This window comes from Stegastes partitus, unplaced genomic scaffold, assembly GCF_000690725.1.
Source record: "Stegastes partitus isolate 25-593 unplaced genomic scaffold, Stegastes_partitus-1.0.2 Scaffold1129, whole genome shotgun sequence".
NCBI classification, from domain to species: Eukaryota; Metazoa; Chordata; class Actinopteri; family Pomacentridae; genus Stegastes; species Stegastes partitus.
In genome coordinates this window covers 230,401-242,592 of record NW_007578860.1, presented here as the reverse complement: position 1 = coordinate 242,592, position 12,192 = coordinate 230,401, and the positions used below count along the sequence as shown (strand labels likewise).

The 12,192-nt window shown below is 42.5% G+C and overlaps 1 protein-coding gene across 1 annotated transcript in view; it reads right to left on the bottom strand.

The window, feature by feature from the left end:
• Nucleotides 1–927: 927 nt before the first annotated feature.
• mdm1 (Mdm1 nuclear protein) overlaps nt 928–12,192 on the bottom strand; it is an 18,616-nt gene continuing 7,351 nt past the window's right edge. Inside the window, exons 10-16 of the mRNA XM_008296453.1 lie at nt 6,117–6,319; nt 5,883–6,035; nt 4,772–4,854; nt 3,515–3,573; nt 3,197–3,446; nt 1,434–1,496; nt 928–1,347 (exon numbers count right to left, since the gene is read on the bottom strand). Coding sequence (XP_008294675.1) covers nt 1,238–1,347; nt 1,434–1,496; nt 3,197–3,446; nt 3,515–3,573; nt 4,772–4,854; nt 5,883–6,035; nt 6,117–6,319 — 921 coding nt within the window. The 3' untranslated portion in view covers nt 928–1,237. The remainder of the gene's footprint in view (nt 1,348–1,433; nt 1,497–3,196; nt 3,447–3,514; nt 3,574–4,771; nt 4,855–5,882; nt 6,036–6,116; nt 6,320–12,192) is intronic.

Below are 12,192 nucleotides of genomic sequence, written 5' to 3'. Positions count from 1 at the left end.
ATTGCATGTTTTATTTTTTTTTTTAAATCACCAGAAATATAAAGTATTTCCACTAAACAGATTCTTTAAAAAACAAATAAAACTGCGTTCCCTGGTGAAACTGAACATCCATGATCAGCCGTGACACATTAAACTGGTTTAAAATGAACAGAGTTTGTGGAGGCTCCTATTTTTTCCAGGACTTGTAGCGACGGATTCATAAGTAATCAAGGAAATATATTTTCTTCTGTCTGATTAATGACGTCCTCTGAGGTCATCAGGTCTCGACAACAACGAGCACAATTTAGAGACTCATCGGCTACACGAAACACAAGAAGGTGGAAATAAACTGGAATTCTCCTTCAGGGTCAGCTGACTGACCTTCCTCGTCTTCACCGGGCGTTACACCATCAGAGGCGACGGTGACGGTAGTTCCCTGGAAAGTTCTCGGGCATGAGAGGGTGGAACTAAAGGTTCCTGGGAGTTTTAGTGGAAACGCAGCCCGAGTGTTTGATTGGTTGTGTTGAAACAAACAACGTAGGAAGCCTGTAAAGAACGTTTTAGGAAGCATTCGGGTCAAACGTCTTTCCTCTCAGGAGGAAACAAACTGCAGCTGACCTGAAAGCTGACGAGGAGTTTAGGTTTTGCTCGTTTACAACCAACAACTTCCTGATTTTTTGCGGGAGGACGCAAGCAGCGAGAAGAGCTCAATAAAAACCCAATCAGTTCCTCCAACCTGACCTCAGAACATCTGGTTCTGTATCTGCAGAACCTTTATCTACTGACCAGAGTTCTACCTTCAGACTGTGAATGTTCCAGAGGTCCAGGTCCTTGAAGTCCACAGAGGAGGGTCCAGATTGATCACTTTAATGGACTTTTTCCATCATTTCTGAGCCTCAGAACTTCATCAGTACAGCAGATAGACACATGACATTTAGGAGGAAGAACACATCTGGGTTCTGCTAGAACCTGACACCAGATCAGTTCTACATCCATCCAGGTGTCTCAGTCTCATTAGATGAAGTTACTGTAGATACAGAACCAGATGTTCTGAGGAGGTTTGGAGGAACTGGGTTCAGATTTGGTTGGTTTTATGTAGAACGACCTCCGTTCACATTTACACCAGAAGCAACAAAATCATTCACATGAATAAATTCAGCGTTGATTCTCCTGTCAAACACGCTTCCAACACACTAACCACTCAGCTCTACACACAGCACACGCTAGTTTCCGCGGCGACAGCAGCGGAGGCCGGACGTCATCTCTTCCCCCAGAAGCTCTCCCGTCTCTTCTGAGCGCGCTCCAGGACAGCGGACGCCATCGAGCAGGAGGCGGCCGAGCGCCACGACATCACCGAGAGCCGGTCGTCTGGTGGTGAACGGACACAGAGCTGGTTAGAGGCGGTTCAGCCCAGTTTGAACACGTTTAAAGGTTTTTGTTTCGTAGAGACTCACCGTCGTCGGAGCCACAGCCGCCACCTGAACACTGCAGCTCCCTGAACCTCAGACCGAGGTCACCTGAGGAGAACCAGGACAGATGGCAGAGATCCATCAGACCATAAAACACCTCATTCTGTTTGGGTTCCTGTAAAACCCGACACTCGCTGAATCATGTTTGTGTGTCTGTACGTCATCAGTTATCAGAACAACGGTTTGTTTTTGGTTCTTTCTTTGGAAAACAGCAGAACTGAAGCTGAACAGCAGAACTCATGAAGAACTTTAAAGTCGGAGGATTTTTTTGCTTTTGTTCTGAAGATTATCGCCTCAACATTTGTTCCTGTTTCCCCCGTTTGGGTTTAATGTTTCTTCAGAGTGTAAACTAAAGGTGCTACCTGGAACCAAACATTGTCCTCCGCAGTGATGCCATGAAGGTTCCACTTTAAGTTCCACAAACAAACAACAAAGGTGACTCAAAGAATCCTCAGAAAAATGGTTTCTTTGGACACCACGAATTGCATTCCAAAGAACTGTACAAAAAGCAGGTTCTTTAAGGAACCATTTTCAAGATAGTCTTGTGTTGCATATAGTCATCTGTTTGGAACTACATGGTTCTATTTTGCTACTCACAGAAAAACAATGGTTCATTAAAAGGCTCTGGTTCTTTAAAGTACCATCACCAGTTGAAGAACCTCTATTTAGGAGATGGTTCTTCATGTCCATACTCTTTGAGCTACAGGTTCTTCGTTTTCATTGGTGGCAGAATGAAACTAGAGCTGCAACTTTCTCTTATTTTTATTATCAGTGAATCACTTGTTCTACGAAAACATCAAGAGAACCGTGAGAAACGTTCATCACAGCTTCACAAAACCCAAACTGGTATCGTGTAAAATGTTCCATCTGACCAGGAACCTGAATGTTAAATGTGTCCTAATGAAAACAATTCTTACATTTGACTTTTTCCCGTTAAAGATCAAACAACTCAACAACTGTTAAGTCCCGTTATCAGAACAGATCAACTCACAAAGAACTATCTGGAAAACGGTTCCTTAAAGAACCTACTTTTCCTTCGGTTCTTTGGAGTGCAAGTCATGGTGTCGAAAGGAATCTTTTTTTTTTTTAAATCTTTGTGGACTCCTTAAGAAACCGTTTCAAGAAATGGTCCGTTGTGGAACTAAAACGGTTCTTTTATGGCATCACTGAAAAGAACCATTCTTGGTTCCAGTTAGTACCTTTACTTTTCTCAGTGGACGAGATGTCATCTTGTGGTTTGTGTTTTCTGACGTTCTGTAGAAGAAATAATTCAAATAATGATGAAAACAATCATTAGCTGCTGCTCTAATTTCGTGATTTTCTCTGCCACCAAACCAAATACCTTCAGTTAGAACCTTTAGAACTTTAAAGAACCACGTAAAGTAATGATGAGAGTTCTTTGGGGTGCCATTTTTTGTGCTTAAAGGAACAATTTCTTGATGGTTAGCTGAGAAACTTTTGGGGTTTTTTCAAAGAACTGTTTAAAGAAATGGTTGAAGGTCGGCTGCAGAACATCCCAGCAGGAGGAAGATGAACGTGAAGACATTTAAATGTTCGGACGGAGAAGTTTTTGGTGAAGCAGCCACTACACCTTCAAAACAGTTTCAGTCGCTGCTGTGAATTCTTTCAGCTGAAATATATCTGTGATTATCATCGAAATGGTCCCGTACAGTCTCACATGCAACGTCCACCTGCACAGAACCTGCAGCCCCTGAATCACCACCAGTCGTCCCAGTCGAGACGCTCACCGTTGTGCTGGAAGTCCGGGTGTCTCAGCGTTCCCTGGATGCAGTGCTGTGGAGGCGGCACCAGAGGGGGCGGAGCTACGGGGGATGGAGGCGTTTGCTTCGTCCTGATTGGTTTAGACAGACGGCTGGAAGACGGTTTGTGGTCGGGGGAGGGGCTAGTGGAGGCGGGGTTCACCTCTGACCACGCCTCCTTGGGTTTGACCGGCAGGTCGACGGCAGTCTCCGCCCTCGAAACGGCCGAGATCGATCTCTGAACAGAGAAAGATTGAAATCAGTGTCGAAATATAATAAAAAACAGCGTATTTACAGCGTTGTTACCTGTTTGTATGGAGACAAGTCATCAGCGCCCTTCAGCTTTCCAACGAGGATAGCGCCTCCTGCAGAACGGACAGAGATCAGACGTGTTAACATAAATCTGTTTAACTTTGGAGCTTTAAATTCAGAAACATGCTGAAGTCCACAGATGAATGAAACAAACTCATCGGATGGTGTTTATTTTCAGATTTCTGCCTGTTGGGTCAAATTGTATAAATTAATAAAAGACAGTTTGTGGCATTCGTCTTTGGGATTCTCGTCACTTCTTCGGCACCATTTTTACTGGTCCTTTGAGCCAGACTGAGGTTCACCAGTCTTCTGTTCAGCTGCTTGTTGATGAACATTCAGTGCTGTGAATGCTGTTGTGTGAATAATCTCCGCCAGCCTCCACCACAGCCTTGGGTCAGTTCAAATAGGAAATATGTTGCTGCACTGTTTTGTTATTCAGAACCCAAAACTTAGTTCTATAAATGATTTTAGCTGAATGTTGACAATTTGATTTGTTTATAGACCCAAATAGTTTTGACTTCAACGAAACGTCCTCCCTGAGAAACCATTTAAAAGCTTCAACATCTCCAGAAATGATGTTTATCAAAACACATCAAACAAATGAAACAGGAGGTCATCGCTGCACAACAAGCAACAAAAGAAAATGATTCAAAAGATGTTTTTAAGAGGATAAAAATACAGAAATCCGGTATTTTCTCAGTTTTAGCTCTGTTTTTGGTCTTCACCACCTCCTGAATGAAATATTGGGTTCTTCAGGTGATAACTGTTTCACCAACTCATCTCAAAGTGCAGCTGTGTTTCCGTGACGTATTTCTATGGGCATCAGAAAACTCTACGCCCACCTGAGGTGGTTCTGGAGTTTTCTGTAAGAGAGTTAAGGAGCTTCATGGGAGATGGAAAAAAGTTTGCTTCTGGCTGTTTCTTTCTTTGCCTCCGAACACCATGAAACACGTCCGATACCAGATGACATGAAAGACAAATTTCTCTCCTAGATGGACAAAGTGTTGTTTGTTTCTTCTTGAACATTTTTAAGCTGTCTTGTTTCCGGCTTCTTTTACTGCGTTTATTGAGGCTAACGTCGCCTAAAGCACCACCTCGTTGAGTTTATTTACTGCAAACTTGGTTACGGAAACAGTTATGAGGAAACATGGCGACCCAGAGCGTGTGTCGGTACAGTTAAGTCAAGGTTAAGGTGACGGTAAGTCTCCAGGAAATGAATGAAGTGCTGTGAACCTGGCTGCTCCTGGTTACCGGTGGCAGGAGTGGTGAGGTCGTGGTGAGTCCTCTGAACCGGCCTCGTTCTCAGCATGGGAGTCGGCAGCCGACCCTCCTCTCTGCACAAACACAACAACAGCGAAACACAAAGTCAGCTTCAGAGAAGTTTCTTTGATCTTGTTTGGTGTTTTTTTTGGATGACACACTTCCAGGTGTCTGACACACTTTCTCTGTTTTAACCAGAAATGTGATCACGTTTGGGCAAAGACAGACTGAAATCACGTCGATCTTTTGTTGTGGTTGAATATACGCTGAAGGGTTTTTCTTCAATGTGTCCTTACAGACGTTACCAAATCTTGAAATTAGCCACCTAAGCTAAATGCATCTCCATCCAGGACACTAAAGTTTGTTTCCACGTGCAGCTTTGTGGAAACTCAGCAGCCAAATATAACCTGGAACACACTTTTCACCATAATAAAGACGACTACAGGTCATTTTACTTCAAAGAAAACGCCCAAAACAGTAAAAGCTTCTCCAGCATGTCTCAAAAATCCTCCAAAATGACACTAAAAATATCCACCATGACAAAAACTTCTTCTCCAAAATGACTTGAGAATCGCCCAAAATGCAAAAAGTTGTCCAAAATGACTCAAAATCCGTCCTGAATAGGTCATTGTGTGTCCAAAAAGCCCTAAAATCATTAGAAAGACTCAACATTTGTCCAAAATAAGTTAAAATTTGTCCAAAATGTCTCAAAAAACTTAGTCAACATCCAAAATGACTCACAACTCAGAATACAGGAATAAAAATAGTGACTCTGCACACTGATAGATGTTCTAATGCTTCATCATTAATTACATCAGCTGCAGAAAGATGTTCCACCATCAGCTGAATGCATCTTCCAACAACTTGGTCCTCTGGTCACTGTTTCTGAGCCATGCTGCATTTATTTGCTTGATTTTCACGTGTCTGATCCCACATGATGGGCAGCTCTGTCAGCGACATCCAACCTACTGGATCAATAAACATCTGTCGTGTGTAGAGCCACATCTGTATGTAGTCAAACCTTAAATCAATCGATACCAAAGTACCCAACGTTATGTATTAATACTGTGAGCGTTTGATCAGAATCTGCAGAGAAACATACTCATCAGAGTTTTCTTCTTCTTCTTCTTCTTCTCCCCAGGCTGCACGTCGTTCAGCAGGAGGACCTGAAGGTGTTCGTGGGTTTGTTTGTGTCTTCTTGCTCATGTGGCGTTTGTCACCTGAACCTGCAACCGATGGCGTCTTACTGGAGCTACTGGAGTGAACAGACGGACAGAAAGTCAGAAATCTGAGTTTGTAGACGATGTTTCTACCTCCTACCTGTCGAGCGTCTCACCTGGCCAGGTCCAGCGCCTCCACGTGGGAAGTGCTGCGACTGTCGGGGTCGGCGGTGGCGGCGTTGGACGGTGAGTCCGTGGCGTCCGTCGGCTCCCACAGGATGTTGTGTTCAGACCGCAGCTGGCTCAGGTGGTCTCTGGAGAAGTTGGTTCCCCAGGCTCGGTGGCGGTACGTCAAGGCCTGCTGCCGCAACTCCTTCGCCTGGACAAGAGCAAACAGAAAGTCCTTTAACTCAGGGACGTCCCAGTGAAGGGTTTGTTTTAGAATATAGCCCTGTCCTAGATAACATACACCTCAAGCATTGTGGGGGTTTAGCCAGTGGAGGGGCACCATGACAACGTCTTTGCATGTGTTTTGATTGCAAACTGCAGCAGTGGCTCTAAAACACAAAGGTTCTGAAAAACACTGCGACTCACGACTGGTTTCATTTTATTTTCCTGATTAATAAATTAGCAGTTTGCTCTCTAAAATGTCGAACAAAAAGCCTCTTAGCTTGAGATGTCCTCATCAAGGAGAAGCAACGCAGCTTTATGTGCTTTACAACGTGACAAACACAAAGTGGAGGATATAGAGTTGACATTTCATGCAGGAAGTTCCATGTTGGCAGTCATGGAGCATTGTGGAGGGTTCAGCTTGAAAACATGCATTAAAACAAGTTGGGATCAGTTACAACATCAGTCCTTGATGCTAGTTGTGGATTAAATGGTGGGTTTGTTGGCCCTGTTACGTATCGGCAGCTTCCCAGCAACACCAGCACACAGCAAACGTAAAGCGTGATGAGTTTGTTGATGCCGAATGTGTGATTGTAGATGTGAAAAAAGGATTGTTTGACTTATTTGCTCAGTAGTGGCTCTAAAATGCAACTCACAAATATTTTTTATTGTCAATTAATCTGTCAATTATTTCCTGTCTTCATCAATCAGCTGTTTGGTCTCTAAAAACAGAGTTGATCAGTGTTTCCCAAAGTCCCAAAACGACAAAGACGCTCAGTTTACTGTCATAGAGGAGAAAAGAAACCAGAAAATATTCACATCTAAGAAGCTGGAATCAGGTTTTATTTTTATTTTTTTCAGTGGTTGACAAGTTCTGCAACAACACTCATCTTCTGAACCTGAACGAGATCAAACAGCAGTTCCTGGACTGTTGGAAAGTTGAACCACAGGAGGAGGAACTGCTTGAGCAGCAGAAAGTGAAAAAAAAGTCCCCCGACAACCTTCTTCATATTCTTAATATTTCACCCAACAGTCACGGACCAGGCTGACAGGAAGTTAGCTTCACATCGTAGCGGTCCCCTGAAGCTCAACCTTGACCATCTATCTGTCTATCTATCTATCTATCTATCTATCTATCTATCTATCTATCTATCTATCTATCTATCTATCCATCTCCTGAGCAGCAGTAGAGACACAAAAAACGCCTACAAGAGTTCGTCAACCGTCGGAAAGTAAAACCGCCAGAAGAAACTCTTTACGGGGCAGAAGCTAATTTTAGAGCCTGGTGATGTGTTGAAGGAGCGTCAACCCACTGAAACCCGATCATTCTTCACTGCAATCTCTACGGAAAAAACAACAACCACAAGTTTTACCAATACTGAAAAAAAGTGTAAATTTCTAATAACTTTTCCTCTCTACTGTAGAAAGATGTTCCACCATGCTGGATCTCCAACACCTGGCTCCTCTGTTCTCTGGTTCTGAGCCATGCTGCTTTTATTTATTGACCCAGTCGGTTGGATTTTCCTTTGCAAGTGTCAAAATGTGACTATATTGGTCAGTTTGGGAATAATCTTTGACCAATTTCAAGGGGTTTTGGACAATTTTTAAATAATTTTGACAACTTTTGAACTCATGTAGGTCAGGGTTTTGGATCTTTATGGACTAGTTTTTGTCACTATTGTCACAGTTTGAGTCAATTCGGAAAAAGATTCTCGGCCTTTCGACAAATTTAAGTCATTTGGGGCAAAATTGTTTTAAATTTTGAACAATTCAAAGTCATTAATCAACTATTTTTGTCCATAAAACGTCATGAAATAGTTAAAGAGCCAAAGCTGACGTCTTCAAATGACTTTTTTGGGGTTTTGTTTTTTGTTTTTCAACGATGACACCTGGATAGATGTAGAACTGATCTGGTTCTACCAGAACCCAGATGTGTTGTTCCTCCTAAATGTCATGTGTCTATCTGCTGGACTGATGAAGTTCTGAGGCTCAGAAATGATGGAAAAAGTCCATTAAAGTGATCAATCTGGACCCTCCTCTGTGGACTTCAAGGACCTGGACCTCTGGAACATTCACAGTCTGAAGGTAGAACTCTGGTCAGTAGATAAAGGTTCTGCAGATACAGAACCAAGGAGGAATTCTTTCAGATTTGGTTGATTTTAATTGGAAATATCTCTAAACTTGATCTCCATGAAGGGTTGCCTACTCTGGATCAGAACAGTTTTTATTTTCCTGATTCTAGTTGTTTTCTTCTCCCTGTTCATCACAAATGCTGTTTAGTTCTGGTGCATTCATGTCTGGAGCGTATTTTGTGTTTGTTAATTGTGCTGCTTGTGTAAAAGCTCAACGAGGAACAAGAGCCGAGAGTTAAACTGTGCAGCACGTCGGCTTCCAGCTCGATTTTCGTTAAACTGTATCGTCAAAATCAATTCTTTTGCTTTTCCTGCTGCGACAGGTTAAAACATCTGCTGTTGATCACGTCTGTTAGATCCACAGTGCATCAGGCGGCGGCGTGACGACACTCAACGAGTCCGCCGGGTGTCGAAACACTTCTGTCAGAGTAAACTTGTGAGCCGCAGCAGAAGTAGGACAAAGGATGATGAAAATGTGCAGAAACCATGTTGGGTGTTGCCTGAATTCACCACATCACCATATCAAACAGGGGAAACGCTGAGCAACAACTTTCAGGCAGAGTTATGAGAAGTGATGGAGAGGGTTTGTGGTTTTATTTTTCAGTTGGGCCATAAAATCAACCACATCTGAGAAAGAAGCTTCGACGAGGCCTCCTCAGAGTCAGCTGATGTCGAGAGTACGACAACTTTCATTTATTTACTGAAGACGTGCAGAGTTCTGCCTTCATCCACAGAGGAGGGTCCAGATTGATCACCTTAATGGACTTCTTCCATCATTTCTGAGCCTCAGAACTTCATCAGTACCTCAGATAGACACATGACATTTAGGAGGAAGAACACATCTGGGTTCTGCTAGAACCTGACACCAGATCAGTTCTACATCCATCCAGGTGTCTCCGTCTGAACACTGGATCTGGTTTCTGTTGGTTTTCTGTAGAACCAGCTGGTAGCATCAGTATTATGGGATGTATCACAGAAATGAGAGTTGGTGCCCTGGATGTGTTTCTGGTTTCCAAAATTATTCAGAATTTCATGATTTCAAGGTTACAACAACTCGTCCCAAACAACTCAATTTGTCCAATTTGACTAAAATTCATCCAAACGTCTCGACGCTTTTCCAAAATGAAACAAAAATAATGTTCAAATGTCAGAGATGCAAAGAGAAGAGTTTCCAAACTGGATGAAAACATCTAAAATGAAAAGCATTGTCCAAAATGACTAAAATAACAAAAAAACAAACAAATTATCTAAAAGTTTTCCAAAATGCATCAAAAGTGTCCAAGAATGATTTTTTAGAAATTTAGAAAAATTTCCCCAAAATGACAAAATTTTCCAAAATCAGCAAAAGTTTTACCAGAATGAAAAAATGGTCCAAACTCCTTGAAAACCATCAAAAATTATTCGGAAAAAATGTCCAAAAGTGCAAAAATCCAGTTCTGCTGAGCTGGTGGCATCAGTGTTATGGGATGTATTGTCGTGGTAACAGTTTAATGTCTATGACAAACAATCATCGGTACTCTGGATGTGGTTCTGGTTCTGATCATTCAGCAGAGGAAACTTTACAACGTGCATTCTGGGTAAACTTTCCAGGCTCATGTCAGCATGTGTGATGGTGGTTGGTCAGAACCAGTTCTAGATGATGGAAGGACCGTTTGATCTCCAGAACCTACCAGCTGATCATCTAGAGACAGGATTCTTTCTATGTTTTAAGACCTGCCAAATATAAAAGTGAGATTCTTCTGAAGGAATTTCTGTTTTCCTGATCGCACGTCGTCACAATCTGAGGGTGGGAACGAGATAAACGGAACCAGAACTGAATCTAAAGACTCTCAACCAGCTCTGAATGCTGCAAACTGGTTCCATCCATGAGATTAAATCAAACATGTGAACACCGGAGCTGGTTTGACGTTCACACTGCCGCTGTGCTTTCGGTTCTGGTGACCCGGCCGTGACCTCAGTCCAAACCCCGGATAACCCCGACCCGTTATTAGCGCTAACCTCAGCGTGTCTCCAGGCCAAACCTCAACAGTAAGTGTGACGCTGCGCTGAGGTTCTGCAGAACGGCAGGGTTTCACCGTTTCCTCTGTGACTGACTCACTGGAAGGCGACAAACCGCCGACGATCAAAACCTCTGCAGGTATTTCTGCTACGCTGCGACTCAGCGAAAACATCTGCTCACCGCAAACATGATCAGAAAACAAGAGCAGCTCCAGTGAAAGTCCATGTTGTACCTTGATAACATCTAGTTTACTACAGGCTAGTCGACACCACGGCTCATAGCTGTGAAGAGTTCAGGGTTTCATACTGACCAAACCAGAAGGGATCATTTTAACGGGAATAAAACTCTTCTGATGTAACTCTGACACACAGAGATGAGTTTAAGAGGTTTAATCCACTACTAGAGACAGAGTTTGGTCAAACTTCTGCCTAAATGTGGTGCAACTTTCTACAAAATTGGCAAAGAGAAGGCTCATTGTAGGAAGTCATTTCAGGAGTCGGCTGCATCAGGACGAACAGCTGGAGTCACTAAACCGCTGAATAAGAAAATACGACCAGATATCGTCGTTAAAAAGCTCCAGACGAGGCTCAAATGATGGAAAATGGCGACGGAAATGTGGCCTTTCTGACCGAGGGAGGTTTGAGACGTAACTTATTCTGACAGTCGGCCTTTCCGACATCATGAGGTTTAGCTAAAGACGCAAAATCTAGTTTTTACATCAGGTTTGGTCGTTACCCAACAGTGGTGACTTGACTGGACAGCAAAACCAGACCATCTGTTCACCCATAAACTATAAAAACACCAAGAACCGTCTGATTCTGACTGAACTGATCACGCCTGACTTTTGGTTTTGTCCAAAATAATAAACAAATCTGAGCTTAGAGTTGTGACGGCAGAGAAAGACAGTCAGAAATGAACCATTTGCACCTCGGTGAGCTCCTCGGTGCAACCATAACATCGTGACTCAGCTGCAACCAACCGAGTGTTCAGGCTGAACTTTATGCAGTGTTTCCACTACAGGTTGTTTTTTTGGATGAATAAATAAAAGCAGCCTGGTTCAGAAACAGTGAACAGAGCAGCCAGTTGGTGGAAGACACATCCAGCACGGTGAAGCATCACATTATAACCTGTTTGGGACAAATCTGGATGATTTTTGGACATTTAGGACAAATTCAAACTTATTTTGGGCTCATTTTCAGAACTTTATTACAGTTTTGTGCATTTTTGCCAATTTTTAAGTCATCTTGGAGCAGCTTCTGTCATGTTGGAGACACTTTTGAGACATTTAGGACAAACTACAACTTATTTTGGGCAACCTTGAAGTAATTTTGATTGTTTTTAAGATGTTTTGGACAAATTTTGGAAAATTTTTCGCAATTTGAACAATTTTCAAGTAATTTTGGATGAATATGAGTGGCTTCAGGTGACTATCTAGACATTTCCAAAAAATTCTAACTTATTTTGGACTAAATTTGAGTAATTTTGTGCAGGTTTGTGCATTTTCATGTCATTTTAGACAAGTTTTTGTCATGCTGGATGTTTTTGGCGCAACTTTTGACAACTTTTGAGACCTTTAGGACAAATTCAAACTTATTTTGGACTAATTTGGAGAACTTTTGTGCAGGTTTGTACATTTTTGCCATTTTGAAGTCATTTTGGAGCAGCTTCTGTCATGTCGGAGACGCTCTTGAGACATTTAGGACAAACTACAACTTATTTCAGACAACCCTG